The sequence below is a fragment of the Lingula anatina genome, chromosome 9 (genome assembly GCF_051362555.1).
Source record: "Lingula anatina isolate TDL-2025a chromosome 9, LinAna3.0, whole genome shotgun sequence".
Lineage (NCBI taxonomy): Eukaryota > Metazoa > Brachiopoda > Lingulata > Lingulida > Lingulidae > Lingula > Lingula anatina.
In genome coordinates, this window is record NC_141775.1 from 12,425,579 (window position 1) to 12,441,571 (window position 15,993).

At 34.1% G+C, this 15,993-nt stretch overlaps 2 protein-coding genes across 3 annotated transcripts in view; both read left to right on the plus strand.

Moving 5' to 3' along the window:
• LOC106159110 (polycystin-1-like protein 2) overlaps positions 1 to 6,473 on the plus strand; it is a 60,810-nt gene extending 54,337 nt beyond the window's left edge. Inside the window, exons 25-27 of one of the 2 annotated variants that reach the window (XM_086994895.1) lie at positions 2,412 to 2,618; positions 3,512 to 3,746; positions 4,199 to 6,473. In XM_086994895.1, the coding sequence (XP_086851021.1) occupies positions 2,412 to 2,618; positions 3,512 to 3,746; positions 4,199 to 5,048 (1,292 nt within the window). In that variant the 3' untranslated portion in view covers positions 5,049 to 6,473. The remainder of the gene's footprint in view (positions 1 to 2,411; positions 2,619 to 3,511; positions 3,747 to 4,198) is intronic. The other variant, XM_086994896.1, reaches the window with a different exon arrangement.
• Positions 6,474 to 14,854: 8,381 nt separating this feature from the next.
• LOC147759921 (uncharacterized) overlaps positions 14,855 to 15,993 on the plus strand; it is a 58,331-nt gene continuing 57,192 nt past the window's right edge. The window contains exons 1-2 of the mRNA XM_086995609.1: positions 14,855 to 15,008; positions 15,348 to 15,503. Coding sequence (XP_086851735.1) covers positions 15,401 to 15,503 — 103 coding nt within the window. The 5' untranslated portion in view covers positions 14,855 to 15,008; positions 15,348 to 15,400. The remainder of the gene's footprint in view (positions 15,009 to 15,347; positions 15,504 to 15,993) is intronic.

Sequence of the window (15,993 nt, forward strand, 5' to 3'; positions counted from 1 at the left end):
TGGAACTTCTGAGCACCTCCCATTTCAAGAATTTCAACCAAAATGACCTTATCTTTATTTTAATTTATTTTTTCTGTAGAAAATTTATGGCACATTATTGTAACTCCAAAACTGGAACATTTAGTCCCTTATATCTCCAAAACTGGCAGAGATAGGTCCATAGTTACTATTAAAGTTGAATAGGAAGTCACATACTGGCAATCAAACTGTGACCTTGAAATTGACCTTTGACCTACTTTTCGCTATGAACTGAACTTTGCAACGTTTAAGTCCCTTTTATCTCCAAAACTGGCAGAGATAGGTCCATAGTTACTATTGAACTTGAATAGGAAGTCATATACTGGCAATCTAAGTGTGACCTTGAAATTGACCTTTGACCTACTTTTCATCATGAATTGAACTTTCAAATTTTGGTTCCCTTTTATCTCCAAAACTGGCAGAGATAGGTCCATAGTTACTATTGAAGTTGAATAGGAAGTCTTATACTGGTAATCTTACTGTGACCTTGAAATTGACCTTTGACCTACTTTACACCATAAACTGAACTTTGCAACTTTTTTAATGCTTATACTTTCAAAACTGGCAAAGATACGCCCATGGTTATTATTGAATTTGAATAGAAAGTCATTAGAGGCAATTTACTGTGACCTTTAAATTGACCTTTGACCTACTTTTCACCATTAACTGAACTTTGCAAATTTCCGTTCCCTTTTATCTCCGTAACTGGCAGAGATAGGTCTATAGTTACTATTGAAATTGAATAGGAAGTTTTATACTGGTAATTTTACTGTGACCTTGAAATTGACCTTTGACCTACTTTTTATGATGAACTGGTTTTTGCATTTTTTCTGGCCTTTAAATCTGCAAAATTGGCAAAGAAATGCCCATGGTTACTATTGAACTTGAATAGAAATTCATATACAATGATATTGAAATTGACCTTGGACCTACTTTTTCATCATGAACTGAGCTTTGTATATTTTCTTGCCCCTCATATCTTCAAAGCTAGCAGAGATGTTCCCGGTGTTGCCCCTAGGTTTTCTCTTTTGTCAGCATATATGCACCACTGACAACACATTTCAAGGAAAACCAATAGGCCTTTTGTCTAGAGAATCACATGAGTGATCAATGGTAGGAAAATGCAGGTCAATTTGAAAATCTGCTTGATTGTACCATTTTTAGTTATATTTTTTTGCATATTTTGAGAACTCTTGTTGATTTAATTTTATAGAGCTTGTCAAGCACAAGACTGGTGTCCCCTTTTTTTTTTGGAGGGGGGGGAGGGTTTCCATACGAATGCGCTTACTCCTGCTGGTGGTACAATATTTGGAGGCGGTATCGCCTCTCTGATCCTCTAGTTATATCTGTGAATTCAAAGTAAGGATCTCTCTGTCTCTATTTCTTCTGACATACAGATAGTGCATGCTCACTCACATACACACACACAAACACACACAAGGTATGTTATGACATTGTGAGAGTAGTCGTATAATGCAGTGCACCAAATCCAGTATAGAGGTGCATTTCACATGCTGAAGTGTCCAAAAAATAAAATTAATGAATTCAAAGTTGTACTCAATTTTTTTATTCATATATGTGTATAGAATAAAATTCCACAACTGTCATTATGCAAAGAACCCTAAATGGTAACGTACATTCTGGAAGCGTATGGTAACGTATGTTCAGGGTCATTTAATATTAATTTTTATAACGCATTCCAATATATTTTGTAGTGATTCAGTCATGGTAAATTATGCATGAAGTAAGGATGTTTTTATAAATGTTTAAACTATAATTCATGGGGCTTTGCTTCATGATTAACACTGGGTAACCTATGTACCCCAGAAAAATTATCAAAAATTTTCAGTTTGTTCGAGTACTTGGTGCAAGAGAAAACAGCTGACCGAAAAACATATTGTGATTCCATAACAGTTTGGCATTTCTGATATAAAATGTGATTCAAAGTGGAAAAATAATTTATTTATTGTTTATTTTACTATCTGTAGGGTGTATTTTCCCGGTTTTTGTTTTAATTAATTGCTCTATACAGAAGATGATAATAATTTTTTACAAAGTAATACTTACAGGAGATAAATCAAAGAACAAAACCAGTGACGATTTAATTTTCAAAGTGGGTTAATTGTTTCACAGCCGGACACTTTGTATTTGTGACAGTAACGTACGTATGCTTCTTTTTGGGTATAGAAGATGAATTATTATTCATGGTTCCAGGAGAGTGAAACTTTGATACAAACTTCTTTATGTGGGACCCTAAAGTAATCAAAAATAGTTCACAATCTGTGCACTAAATATTTTTAAAAGCATGCCTGTGACCTTTGTTGCACCTCTATATTGGGTTTGGGTGAGTAATGAGTTCATTGAGCTCCTGTATCATATCTCTTGTATTTCAGATGTCTGTGATGTGCCCCCCACCTTCCAGTCCATGATCCACTCCTGTACAGTGAGATATGAATGGGGCACTGATGACAGCAGGGACTATAACACCTCATGGACACCCCTGGTCAACAGAACTGACCACCCCACTGACCAGTGGACATACCAGTCTGCTTTCAAGCTGAGATCACTTCCATTTGCTGGAAAACATGGCACTTACAATGGTAAACTATTTCTCCCTGTGACTACAAGTAGTGCATAATGATGGTTAAAGTCATGATACTCTTCGTTTTGGCCAAAAATTGGATTTTCCTGGAGTAAACCGCAGTTTTCCCGTACTTACCAATGGTCAACGACCCCATTCCTGCATTCAAAGTTAGTTCAGGGTTTTTTTCCTAAACGTTTGGTTTTTGGTTAAAATCTCTTAAGCCTTGACGACCGTGAAGAAAGGCATCGAAAGCCCTATTGACAAGCACAGATTTTAGTTTTACTACAATAACAGCTATTTTAGTGGTAAAATACAATAGAATATATCTCCATGTGTTGTTTACAATGTATTTCTTGCGGAATTTTGAATCTCAAAGGAAGAGTTATTATTGCTTTAATTCAAACTGCTACGGCTACTCGTGGCTTGGTTTTTCTAGAATAGCGTAAATGTTTATTTTAAAGTAATTAATTTGAAAATGTTCTTTATTCATGCTTGCATTGCTTACTATTACTTATCCTCTTCAAGACTTGTCAGCATCCTTTGCCCTCTCCCTCTATCTTTTGCTGCTATCCTTGCTTTATTTGCCTTAACTTAGATATTTACTATATAAATATAGGTTTGTGTTTTTATTGGGCTGTCTTTGTTGAATCCGTACTAGACTGAATTTGTTGACTAGAAAAATACCAATGAAATGAAAATATTGATTAGCATGTGAAAGCAGTTTATTGGAATAATCCAATACACAACCATGCATGTATCTTTTGAACTTGGAGGTTGCTTTTTTGGTTCAACTAAGAAAAAAAATTCTTTCTGTCCATACTGAAACAGTAATATGTTAGTTGGAGGGTGTGTGAAACTCCTTGGTGACACCAGAGAAAAAAACCTTTCTGTTACTATATGATATTTTAGGTGGAGGATATGTGAAACTCCTTGGTGACACCAGAAATAAAAGCCTGTCAGTTCTTACAGACCTACAGGAGTCCAAGTGGATAGACCAGAGGACACGTGCCGTGTTCCTGGAGTTTACCCTGTATAACCCCCAGGTTAACTTGTTCAGTGTGGCACAGTTACTATTTGAGTTCCACCCCACTGGGGCCATCTTCCCTTTCTATCAAATCTTTACATGTAAATTTTACCAATATGGGTAAGTTAGCAGGCTATATTTCTTTTTTTTTAGTCTTCAGCAATGAACTATAATACTCATAAAGAACCAGTGTTGAAGATAAAGTGGAGGCTTAAGTGCTTATTTTTAGAATTTTTGGATTAACCAATAATAATAATAATAATAATATATTGAGCACAGTAATGTTTTCACATTTAAAGGCTTTCTATCAGTATTAGTATAAAATGAAAAAAAAATAAATATAGTGTTATAAAATATACTTTATAAAACAATGCAAGTAAAGAGATACAGTTAAAATGAAATTTTATTTAGAGCAAATTTATAACAACAGCCCTGAAGTCAGTAGGTATACATTTGTTGCCAGAAAGGTGGTGATTTGATAAACCTTCATCATTAACTGTGAGTTTCTTTCTGTGAGTTTGATCAGGTATCAAGCTCTTTATTATTTATTTTTAATTTTATTTTCATTTCAGGAATGGGTTGGAAATCTTTGTCGCAGTTTGTGAAGTTATGTTCATCCTGTTTATACTGACCTCCACATACCGAGAGTTCAGCAAATTCAGAAACACTGGTTCTAAGGAATACTTCTCAGATCCCTGGAGTTACATAGAGGTGGCAATTGTCTGCCTGGGATACTCAGCTATTGGTCTGTTTTTTCAACGTTTAGTCATAGTGAACTTCACCATTGCCAATTTCCATGAACATGGCAGAGAGGAATTTGTGAACTTTTTTCCAGCAGCATTCTGGGACTACATCCTGGGCTACACCTTGGCAGCCATGCTGGTGCTGACAGTGCTTAAGTTTTTCAAGCTGCTACGGTTTAATGTCCGCATGAACATGTTGTCTGCCACTTTGAAGAAATCTTGGAAGCCTACACTACATTTCTATCTAGTTCTAGCTTTCCTCATGATGGCCTATGCCTTCTTTGGGCAATGTGCTTTTGGTCACTACATTGAAAAATTCAAGTCCTTAATAGACACGTTACAGACTTTGTTCACTCTGATCATGGGAGGATTTGAGTTTGCAATTTTGGGAGACTCAAACCGTGTCATTGGTATTGTGTTTCTGATAACCTTTGCCATGATAATCCAGGTGTCGCTGATCAATATGTTCATTGCCATTATCGACGAGTCATTCAGATATGTTCTGAAGGCCACCAAGGAGACGTCCAATGAGCTGGAGATGGTGGACTTTATGTGGACGAGATTACTGGTGATTCTTGGTCTCCACACAGGGGCAGGGGTCACCATTCCTTCCAGTATTGATTTGGAGACACTGCAACAAGAGGCTCAGGGTGAAGTTGGTTCAAATACAAACAGCTGACCTTTTAAAGGATTGTTTTTTTTACGTTTTTTTTCCTGACATATTGATGCTGCAGGAATATAGTTACAAGAACTGATTTTTAACTTATTCCACAAACAACTGTTTTTTTTTTTTGTTTTTTTTTTTTTTTTTGGCCACCACAAGAAGCTAACTTTTTGAATTTTCTGAACAAATTGATGTTCTAGAAATATGTTTAATAAATTTTGTTGGAATAATTCAATAATTGACAATATTTCATATTCATATTGAGTATATGATCAGAGTTCTGTGTATAGTTGACTTATTATTGTCACTTGTTGAAAGCAGGAAATTGTATACCTTAAGTGGACCAGACTGTTTGTGGTCTCCACATGGATGTATATTTGTGTTTACTAGAAGCAGACTTAATTATAGTAAATGATTTAGTAAGTATTATTTATTTTCAACATCCACTCAAATCACAGTTTGCATGATCAAAAAAGAAAAAAAAAGAAAATTAAAATAATAATTAATAAATAATAATAAATAATTAACTTATTGGGTTAAAAAAAAAACTCAGTTCAGATCTGTTAAGACAGAACTACTTTAGAAAGATATTGGTTTGACTTGGGTAATCACATAACCTTGGAGATCCAGGTGTTACATGGTACCAGTTAAACCAGTTTCTGGTGTGAACATGTTTAGAAATAGAAGTACACCAGATCAAGAGAGAAAAATTGACACAATATTTGCACATTTTAAGGCACTTTATATTGTTTTTTTTTTTTTTTTTTTTTTTTTTTTATAGTTTTTATTACCCATTTTACAGAGGAATGCCATTGAACATAATTTTTACATTAAATCCTGAAATATTAATGAGACAATATGCAAATTTCTATGTCCTAGAGTATTGTACCTCCTCTTACAAATCTTAAGTATTTTATAAACAAGAAAGTCAGGTTAATGAAGTCTAGTATTTTTGAAATCAATAAATCATAGCAATCAATAAATATCTATATAAAGGTATACAAAACAGATTTGTTCAAAGTGAGTGTGCAGGAAGGAAGAATGATGATTAAAACTAATATGAATTACGTATACTTTTCTTTCAGTATTTAAATCAGCAAAAACAAAAACATCACAGCACCTCTATAAAGTGGGTTTATATATAAACACATATTGACATGGACAAGACATAGGACACCTTTCACTCACTCATTCATTCATATAGTAACAAGTCATTAATATACATGTATTAATTATATTTCCAAAGTTATGTGATTCAAATATAGCCCCCACTTTTTTTCAAATTTTTGAAGACAATTATTTCTCTGAGAAATTTGTTTTTCTACTTTGCAATAATATTGTATTTCAAATTTCAAACTATCCAGGCATGGCAGATTCTTTCTCATTTTTTGTTTATAAATATGTAATCTTGCTAATGCAATAAACAGATTTAGCAGTTTATACTTTTTCCCAATTTTTCCAAAAATAATATCTACTGGACTAAGATCTATATTGAATTGATGTAATTCACTTATCCATCCACAAAAAGATGTCCAGAAGGTATTAACATAATCACATGCTACAAAAAGATGGAGCAATGACTCTATCTCTACATTACAAAAGTCACATTTGTCCTCATTTACCAACCTAATTTTTTTTAGATAGCAATTTGTACTCAATATCCGATGAATAAGTCTATAATGGAACCATCTTAGCTTTACATCAATTGTGACAAAGAAAATAGATGAATAATATTTTTTCCATAGTTCGTTATCTGCCGTGAAATTAAGATCTCTTTCCCATTTATATTCACTTGACAATTTCGATTGAGTTGTCGATAAAAAAACATTGTAAAATTCTTTTGCTCCTTTCTTACTTTTATTCAGCCAGTAAAATAATATTGGTTGAGAAGGCAGTTGTTGCAAAGAGTTTATGATAGAATTAATAGTCCATTCACTCAAAATAGCATTTCTTAAACCCATAAAAATTGTAAAGGCCGGTCTGAAGTTGTATTTAATACAGAATTCGTCATAGGATAGAAAGTTTCCATCTTCCTTTATCAAATCCTGAATGACCATTATCCTTTTCCTTATCCACGTTTTATACAAAATAGGTTTATTTTCAATTCTAATCCTGAAATTCAACCATAAAGGGTTCTGAGAACATACATTTAAATCATCATCGATAATTGTTTTAAATTCATACAATGCCATAAGAGCATCTTTCCAAAAATTATTATTATTATTATTTGCAAATTCTTTTAGATTCCAGTTTCCATACACTAAAAAAGTCTCACAAAAGTTTGGCATCATTGACTTTAAAACTAATTTTTTCCAAGAGGAGTCACCTTCCAACAATCTTCTAAACCATGTAATTTTCATAGATTTTAGTAAGAAAGATAAATGTGGCATTTTCAGTCCCCCATGACAATAATCTTGCACAATCGTATTCCTTGATACCCTGTCATTTTTATTGTTCCAAATGAATTTGAAAAATAGCTTTTCTAAGGATTTAATAATTTCAGCTGATGGATTGGGCAAACTTAGAAAATAATGGATGAGTTTGGGGATTAATATTGTTTTAACTACTGTAATTCTCCCTATCACTGTAAGCATGCGCTTAGACCAATATGAAATGAGTTTCTTTATTTCTTCGATTTTGCCCTTATAATTTAAAGTAATCATATCTTTTAAGTTGAGACTAAAGACAACTCCAACAACAGTGAAAGGTTCTGAAGTCCAGGATATATTATATTCTGGACACAGTTTTTCTGAATTGTTTATTTTACTTCCAATCCAAATACACTGTGTCTTCTCAATATTTGGCATAAGGCCAGAAAACTTTGAGTACTGCTGTATAATATTTAAACATGACTTTAGCGAATTTTCATTGCCATCCAATAATATAACCGTATCATCAGCATATTGCATAATTTTGTATGATTCATCCCCTAGATCAATACCTTTTATATCCGCCTGATTCCGAATCATTATACCCATGATTTCAGCACACAACAAAAACAAGTACGGTGAGATTGGGTCACCCTGGCGGCAGCCACGTCCTATGTTAAAAAATTTACTAAATATTCCATTTTGAATAACACAAAGTTCAAATCCATTAAAAATCAGCTCTATCCACTTTTTGTATTTTGGCCCAAAATTAAAGAAGTCTAGTGTTTTAAAAAGAAATTTCCATGAAACAGAATCGAATGCCTTTTGAAAATCAACCAATAAAACCATCCCTGGGATATTATTTTCTTCTGTAAACTGCAAAATATCATAAAGTAGTCTAGTATTCTCACCAATATATCTTCCTGAAATAAATTTGGTTTTCGTGTATCAAATCATCTAAGACTGTTTTGATTTTATTTGCTAAGACTCCTGCCAGTATTTTATATGTTATATTAAGCAGGGAAATTGGTCGCCAGTTCCTGAGGTATTCCCTGGGCTTATCCCCTTTGGGTAGTATAGATATTATCCCTTGTTTTTGTGATATTGACAGATGACCTATATCAAAGCTATGCAAATAAGACCTGTATAGAAAAAATCTAATGTCATTCCAGAAGAACTTAAAAAATTCAGCTGTAAACCCATCAGGGCCTGGTGACTTATCATTACTCATTTTATGGAGAGATTTATGTATATCATCTAGTGTTATATCTTCATCTAAAGCTTGCCTTTGGTTATCCCTTAATGTTGGAATATTTAAATCTTGAAACATTTCATACAAGTTAACATCGTCTAGATTATCATCCTGTGATCGATATAAATCTTTGTAGAAAGTTTCGATTTCTCCTAATATTAATTTCTGATCATTTATTTCCTGTCCATCTGTGTTTATCAATTTACGTATGTTTTTATTTATATAATTTCTCTTTTCTAAACTACAGAAATATTTTGTTGCCTTTTCTCCATCTTCAATCCATTTTGATCTACTACGTAATAAAAGTCCTTTCAGTTCATTTTTTCTTATTTCTTCCAGTTGTAATTGTAAATCACTCTTCACTTCCATCAACGTTTCACTATGATCGAAATCTGTTAACTCTTGTATGATTTTTATTTGATTTTCTATAGATTTTTTAATTTTCGATGATTCTCTTTTCTTTTTAGAACAGTAGGAAATAGTCATACCTCTAATGTTCATTAATAACATTTCTAAAAACATTGCATCATCACAAGAAAAACATAATTCCATCTCCGAGATGCTATTAATGGCATCCAAATTATATGGTAGAAGGGCATAATCCTTTTTTTTTCCTCTATTACTTGTTTTACCTTTTTGACATATTCCAAATCTTTCAAGACCGAGTTATTAAACCTCCAAAAGCCTGCTCCTTTTGTCTGTTCATTTATTTGCACCTCTAATGAAATATAAGCATGATCTGTTCTATATCCAGGATTTATCTCTGCCTTTTGTACCAAGTTCATGATCTCTCTAGTTATAAGAAAATAGTCTAATCTTGCTTTTTTGGTAGGATTTCTCCTAAACCATGTATATCGTTTAGTATTATGATTTTTTATTCTCCATGGATCAACTAGGTTATGTTTACTTTTCAAATCATGCATAGCTTCTCTGGCCCTGGGATTATTTACATTATCTGAATAGTTAAATGTGTCTAAGTTAACATCTTGAGTCATATTCCAATCTCCGCATATTATATTAAAATCCGTGTCATAATTCTCTAAATCTGATGCAAGCTTAGAGAAGAAATTTGGAGAGTCACTATTTGGTCCGTAAATATTTACAAGATTCACCTCAAAATTTTTTTCAATATTCATTCTTAACGAAATAAAATTACCGATATTATCAGTTTGCACACTTTGTACTTTATATTCTATTTTGTTGTTTAAAAGAACTGCGACACCTCTCGAGTCAGTCCTACCAGGACTTATAAAACATTCATACATGACATGACATAACATGACTTCTTACATATGCATAATCTTTCTCTGAGAAATGTGTGTCTTGAAGGCAATAAATATCAAATTGTTTTTCTCTCAAGAATTTGAACACGTCTTTCCTCTTTTTAACATCCTGGAGGCCTCTACAGTTCATTGACATTATTTTAAGATTATCCATTATCCATTTTGATAAACAAACATAATATAAATTGCAACATGGATATACATGCATTCACATCTGATGTACTTGTACTATTCCATTTATACAACTCACTTAAAACATGCACTCCCACACATACCCACGCACACCACGAATATGTAAACCACATAAGTGAAATTATTTAACCGATAGACGTTCAAATATGCAGTATGTTCACATTATTCATAACAGAATATATTAATCTACACAGATCCTACATGACAGTGAATAATACAAATGAAATACTTTTTTCCGTAAAATCAATGCCATTTTTTTAGCCGCTTGTAACATTAGAGAAATCTTTTTTTGTAAAATAATAACACAGCTTGACTCACCTCATCTCAGTAGTGTGAATGATGAGCTAAACTGTACATACCACTGAACATTTTCTCCCTAGTCGAAGAATCTTAGTAAAGAAGACTGAATATATACCTTAAAACATTAATAATAGAAATAAGTAAGACAGATGGTAATAATTCTTAACATATATCTATATGCAGTCACATTCATGCTAATTTTGCTAAGCAGTTTGCTTATGAGTTATTGTTCATATTATTTTTAATTGGTCCTTTAACTTTTTCTTAGTTTAAGTTTTTCATCCAAGTTATCACAAATGTCAATTTTCATCCTGTGACCATTTCCATTTTTCAGCTGACAGAAAACATTACAATTAAAAAACCAGGCTCTTTCTACCTCCTCATACTGTTTGAGCTTGTTTAGGAGAGTCAAGTTTTTCAAGGTTATATCGTCAAACAGGCGCACACCAGACTGCAGTTCTTTCTTTTTCCTCATGATTGTTTTTTTAATCTCAGTGTTTTTTAGTTTTACAATCACTGGTTTCGCCTGCCCCTGTTTGCCAGGTATACGGTGGATTGCTGTGATGTCCGTGGTAGGGATTTCAAGCTTCACCTCCTTTTTCAATAAGTTGGTAAACACCACACGGAGATTTTCATCCTTCTGTTCTGGCAAATTGATCACCCGTATGTTTGTTTTTCTGGAGTATTGTTCATTATGATTACTAAGGCAAACGGCTTCTTTTGTAAATTATTCATTTTGTTTAAGTCTTTCATTTAGATCTTTTGTCTCTCTATCTTTACCTCTTAGAACCTCTTTCAAATTATTGTTTTCCATCATGAGGCTATCAACCTGCTCTTGTAATTTTGCAGAGCGGTTTTCAGTCTCTACTTTCAGTTCCTCAACTTTTTGTTGAAACTTTGCTTCTAAATCAGACAACATGTGTTTCATTTCTGCTTGGAAGTTGTGAAGAAGCTTGTTCATTACACTAGAGACTGTTTTTTCCAGATCATCTTTTTTAATGGTTTCCTGAATTTCGCTTTTTATTTCAGATAGTTCATTCATTAGTAACTGTATTTCATCGGAGCTTGAATTGGCCACCTCAGAATGTGGTCTTTTTGGCTTTCCACCTGTTGTGTGTGATTTATTGTTTGCTTTCTCGCTGTCACATGTGAGGAACCTTGACATTGTTCTATTTTCTGCTTTACTATGCTTAGATGCCATAGCCTTCTCACACAATGCAATGGTACTCCTTACAACTTTGATTGGATAATTATGAATCTCTTATTATGTGGATGTCTGTTATTACCAGGTATTTATAGCCAAAGGCCTGGATGGTAACTGGGTAGATCTGAGCAGTGTTCACTTCTCACTGAGTCTCCATTATGCTTATGTCCAGTTTTCAGTTTTATCAAAGATAGTCAAAAAACATACTTGCCAACTTTGGAGTCTCAGATTTTTAGCACCTCTGTTTTCTTTCAACATTCATGAACATCACTGCCGATTTTCAGGGTCTCTGGATCTACATATCACATAAATTTACCACAAAGTAGAGAGCCACTTTCCTTTTGAACTTCCCTCTCTGATAGCGACCTTGGCCCCGTTGTTATTATTTTTATATTGTTGTTGTTGTTGTGACGCCCTCAGTTTCAAACTTAATGTATTTGTGGATATTCTTAATATTGTATTTTATTCTAATAATTTGATATTCACTTTTTGAAATTTAGTGTCATAATTAGTATTATCTTACCTGTTAATTAAATTTAAATGCAGGTTTTGTAATAATCGACTAATTATAAGGTTTAGAAACCTTTTTTCTGATTTTTATGGAATTTTTGCATGTTAAAGAAACATTTGGTATGAATATATTAAGAAATAAACTGCAGTTATGTTTTTTTAGGTATATTGAATGTTTCACATGGTTATACTCCTGCACAAACAATTGACATGAAAATCATTTTGTCAAAGATAATTATTGGCTGTACATTTTTATTGATAAAAACCCCGCAAAACAAATGCTCTGCTAGATCAGTCCTGCAAAGTGTTCATTACTTTATCAGGGATTAGGTTGGGTCACGTTTTTGCGCTAATAGCGCATGGCATTTACCAAAAAGTGCAACAGGTTATTGCATACGCGCTAAAAATAGCGCATCCTGATACAGAATGTACGGAATGTAGTTGATGTTTTGGAAATAAGTTTACTGTGAAAGGTGGCCTTTCAAAGAGATGTTAAAAGTGTAACGTGGTACTTTCAGGAACATATTAAACCACGAAAGCTTTATATATTCATAACAGGCAGGGTCTGCGCATATACACGAGTCATGCCCTGCAATATGAGGGTCACGCTGTCGAGATCGCCCGGTAAATTGTTGAGGAAAATGTTCAGTATTGCTCGGAAAATCCATAATGAAATAAGTCAATTAAGTTTTCTAGCGAGATATATGATGCAAGCACGATCCACAAGGTTTTAATAAGGTGAAGCGATCTTATTAGATGATTCAACAAGCCACGCGTCCTTTACCGGATTACATAACAGTCAATGATAAAGTGGTGTTGGCGTCCCACTGCAGCTTCAACATCTTGTTTTAACAAAACCCGCGCTACATGCTGGCTTGTGAAAAACATCATTGTTTCACCTTGACGCCGCCGCGTTTATTTCTAATGGTTCACTGTCTTTTCCCCACGACCACCATTTATATAAAAAAGGGCGTCGCAAGGTATTAGACGATTTTTATGATCACATAACTCGTAAGCAATGCGTTGTCTAGGAATTAAATATGTTGACTCTACATTGTGTAACAATGGTTTCTTGTTTTTAGAATCATTTCTTTCGATTTCTCGCAAAACGGTTGAAACTGTTCCTTTCAAGAGCAACTCCACTCTTGCTTTTCCAACAAGACTGCCGCTATTTAGGCACCGGCATCAACACTACATTTATATATTTAGTTGAAGTAGTTTTAAAATCTACTTTAAACTTCGCGTTTTGCAAGCTAACATTTTTGCATACCTGAGTATGCATCACATAATGATACACAACAAGCATAACAAAGCATAAAAACTGAGTATCCTGATGAGTTGAAACCGTAGTTATCGTTGGTAAAATAAATAGTCACAAGCACATTGCATCGTGTTGAGAACATCTAGAGCACAACTGACACAATCGTTATGCGTCCTTCACTTTATAGTATATGGTCCAGGTGTACTCCCATCTCGCCGAAATAAAGTCTAGACGACGTTTAACAAAGTCTCAAATTGCTGCTCTGTAGGCCTAATGTTTTTTCAGTCTCGTCATCTCATTTTCAGTGTAGCGTTTCGACTTCACAAATTTTTCAGATATCCCATTTGAGAAATTATTTAATGGCATTTTACAGGGGAAGTAATAGAAAATTATCCATCTTACATTTCTTCTCATGAGGAATTTATAGACTCACTGGCAGAGAAAGTTTGATAATAATTCCAGCGTCTTCAACGTGACGGCGCATTCACCCTTAGGCACGGCGCCAGACAAAGGGAAGTCTTCACGGGCGTCCGCAAAAAAAAATTTCCAGGGGATCAAAGTCACAGGGGGAGATAATGATTGGCTGGATACCCACAATAAAAATTCGGGGGGGGGGGGGGGGGGGGGAGGGTCAAGTGCTCCTATTGACCCCCCAGGGCAGTCTTCGTTGCCATCAAAATTTGTTGAAATAGTGGGCAAAGCGATGTGGGAACTTCCCAGTTATCTGTCTCAAATTTAAAAAAATAGGAATTTAGACAGTGACCTAAAAAGTCAGCGGACACAAATGTTGAAAGCAGTAAAATGAATGTTAAAATACTGGTAGAAGCACTCTCCGAGTGCCTGCCCCTTGCTGAGGGCCCCAGCTAACCTTGCTGGAAATGAGAAAATGCAATTCCAGCTGTAACTCGTAGGTTTATCTGAATGCATTGGGAGGGGTATTTTGTTTTGATTACAATAACACTTCTTATGGTACAGCGGTTTTGTTACTTTTTAGAAATTAACCAAAATTTTAGCTTAGGATTTTATTGAAAGCGATACTTCATACTGCCACCTATCGTCAATATAACCTCAACACGGCGCAGACGATGGAAAAGGCTTTTATAATCTGCAGAAGCGACTGAAGAATAATTTACTAGTTTTGATGATTATGTAAAAATGTTATGGCGTAAACGGGAGTCGTCTTATTCTAGCTGAGGTTTTGATGGTGTGAAAATGCATAATCATTAAAGGTGGGGAAAGTAAAGCGTTTTTACCAAAGTTTTAGTTGCCAAGGTAGAAGATCTAAACCTGAAATTAGTTTCAACGCTGTATATATTTTGTGGCAATTCATGTACACTTCTTATGGTACAGCGGTTTTGTTACTTTTTAGAAATTAACCAAAATTTTAGCTTAGGATTTTATTGAAAGCGATACTTCATACTGCCACCTATCGTCAATATAACCTCAACACGGCGCAGACGATGGAAAAGGCTTTTATAATCTGCAGAAGCGACTGAAGAATAATTCACTAGTTTTGATGATTATGTAAAAATGTTATGGCGTAAACGGGAGTCGTCTTATTCTAGCTGAGGTTTTGATGGTGTGAAAATGCATAATCATTAAAGGTGGGGAAAGTAAAGCGTTTTTACCAAAGTTTTAGTTGCCAAGGTAGAAGATCTAAACCTGAAATTAGTTTCAACGCTGTTGATATTTTGTGGCAATTCATGTACATTTTGTGGGTCAATTCAAGTTGTAACATCTTTTTCTCACCAATTTCGTAAAATGTCTAAAATAATAAGAGGGAAGACCTTCAAATTAAAACCAGTGGCTGACAGTAACACTCAGTCACAGGGAAACTGGCGTCCGAGACACCAGTGATGAATTAAAGTTTGCAGATTAATGTTTGTGAGTTGCTTTGACAGTACACATTACTTATTATTATATGTTATGGGTACCTTTTTAAGAGGTATCTTTTTCACTTTCAGTTCAAGGTAATGCAGTGAAGCCAGCATGTTGCATGACCATGTTTTGCCAAAGAATTAAGAAGAATAATCTCTTAATGAATAATATCAGTGGTCACATCATAGTAGTTCTGATTTGGCTCCTTGCCATGCTCATAGGTAGGAAAACTCTTTTGTTGAATAAATCAATTCAGTGATATTTCATACATTATATTTTTTGCCACAACAACATTTAATGCGCACCCAATATTTTCATAATTATAGATATTTCAGTGAAAATGTGTAGAAATGAATTTAGGTTAGATAAATATGGATTGAATGATCCACTTTAATAATTATTGAATAAAACTGTCAGTACTTTCTCATGATCGAATGGCTAGCTTGCTGTTTTAGAGTTGGGTTGCTTTTTTGCTACAGCGGAAACATAGTTAAACTAATGAATGTGGACTGGTGCCAGCAAATTAAATTACACAAAATGTCATTGTTATATTGCGGTGGTTTCAAGGAAAAAATTAAGGATTCTAGCATCAGATAATGTGGGGTGCGGATCTTAGTTACCATATTTTTATTTTATTTTATTTTTTTTACAGACCTTCACCTCCCTACTCAGCCCCATTAGACAGACTCATCACTACCTTTTATTAGACAT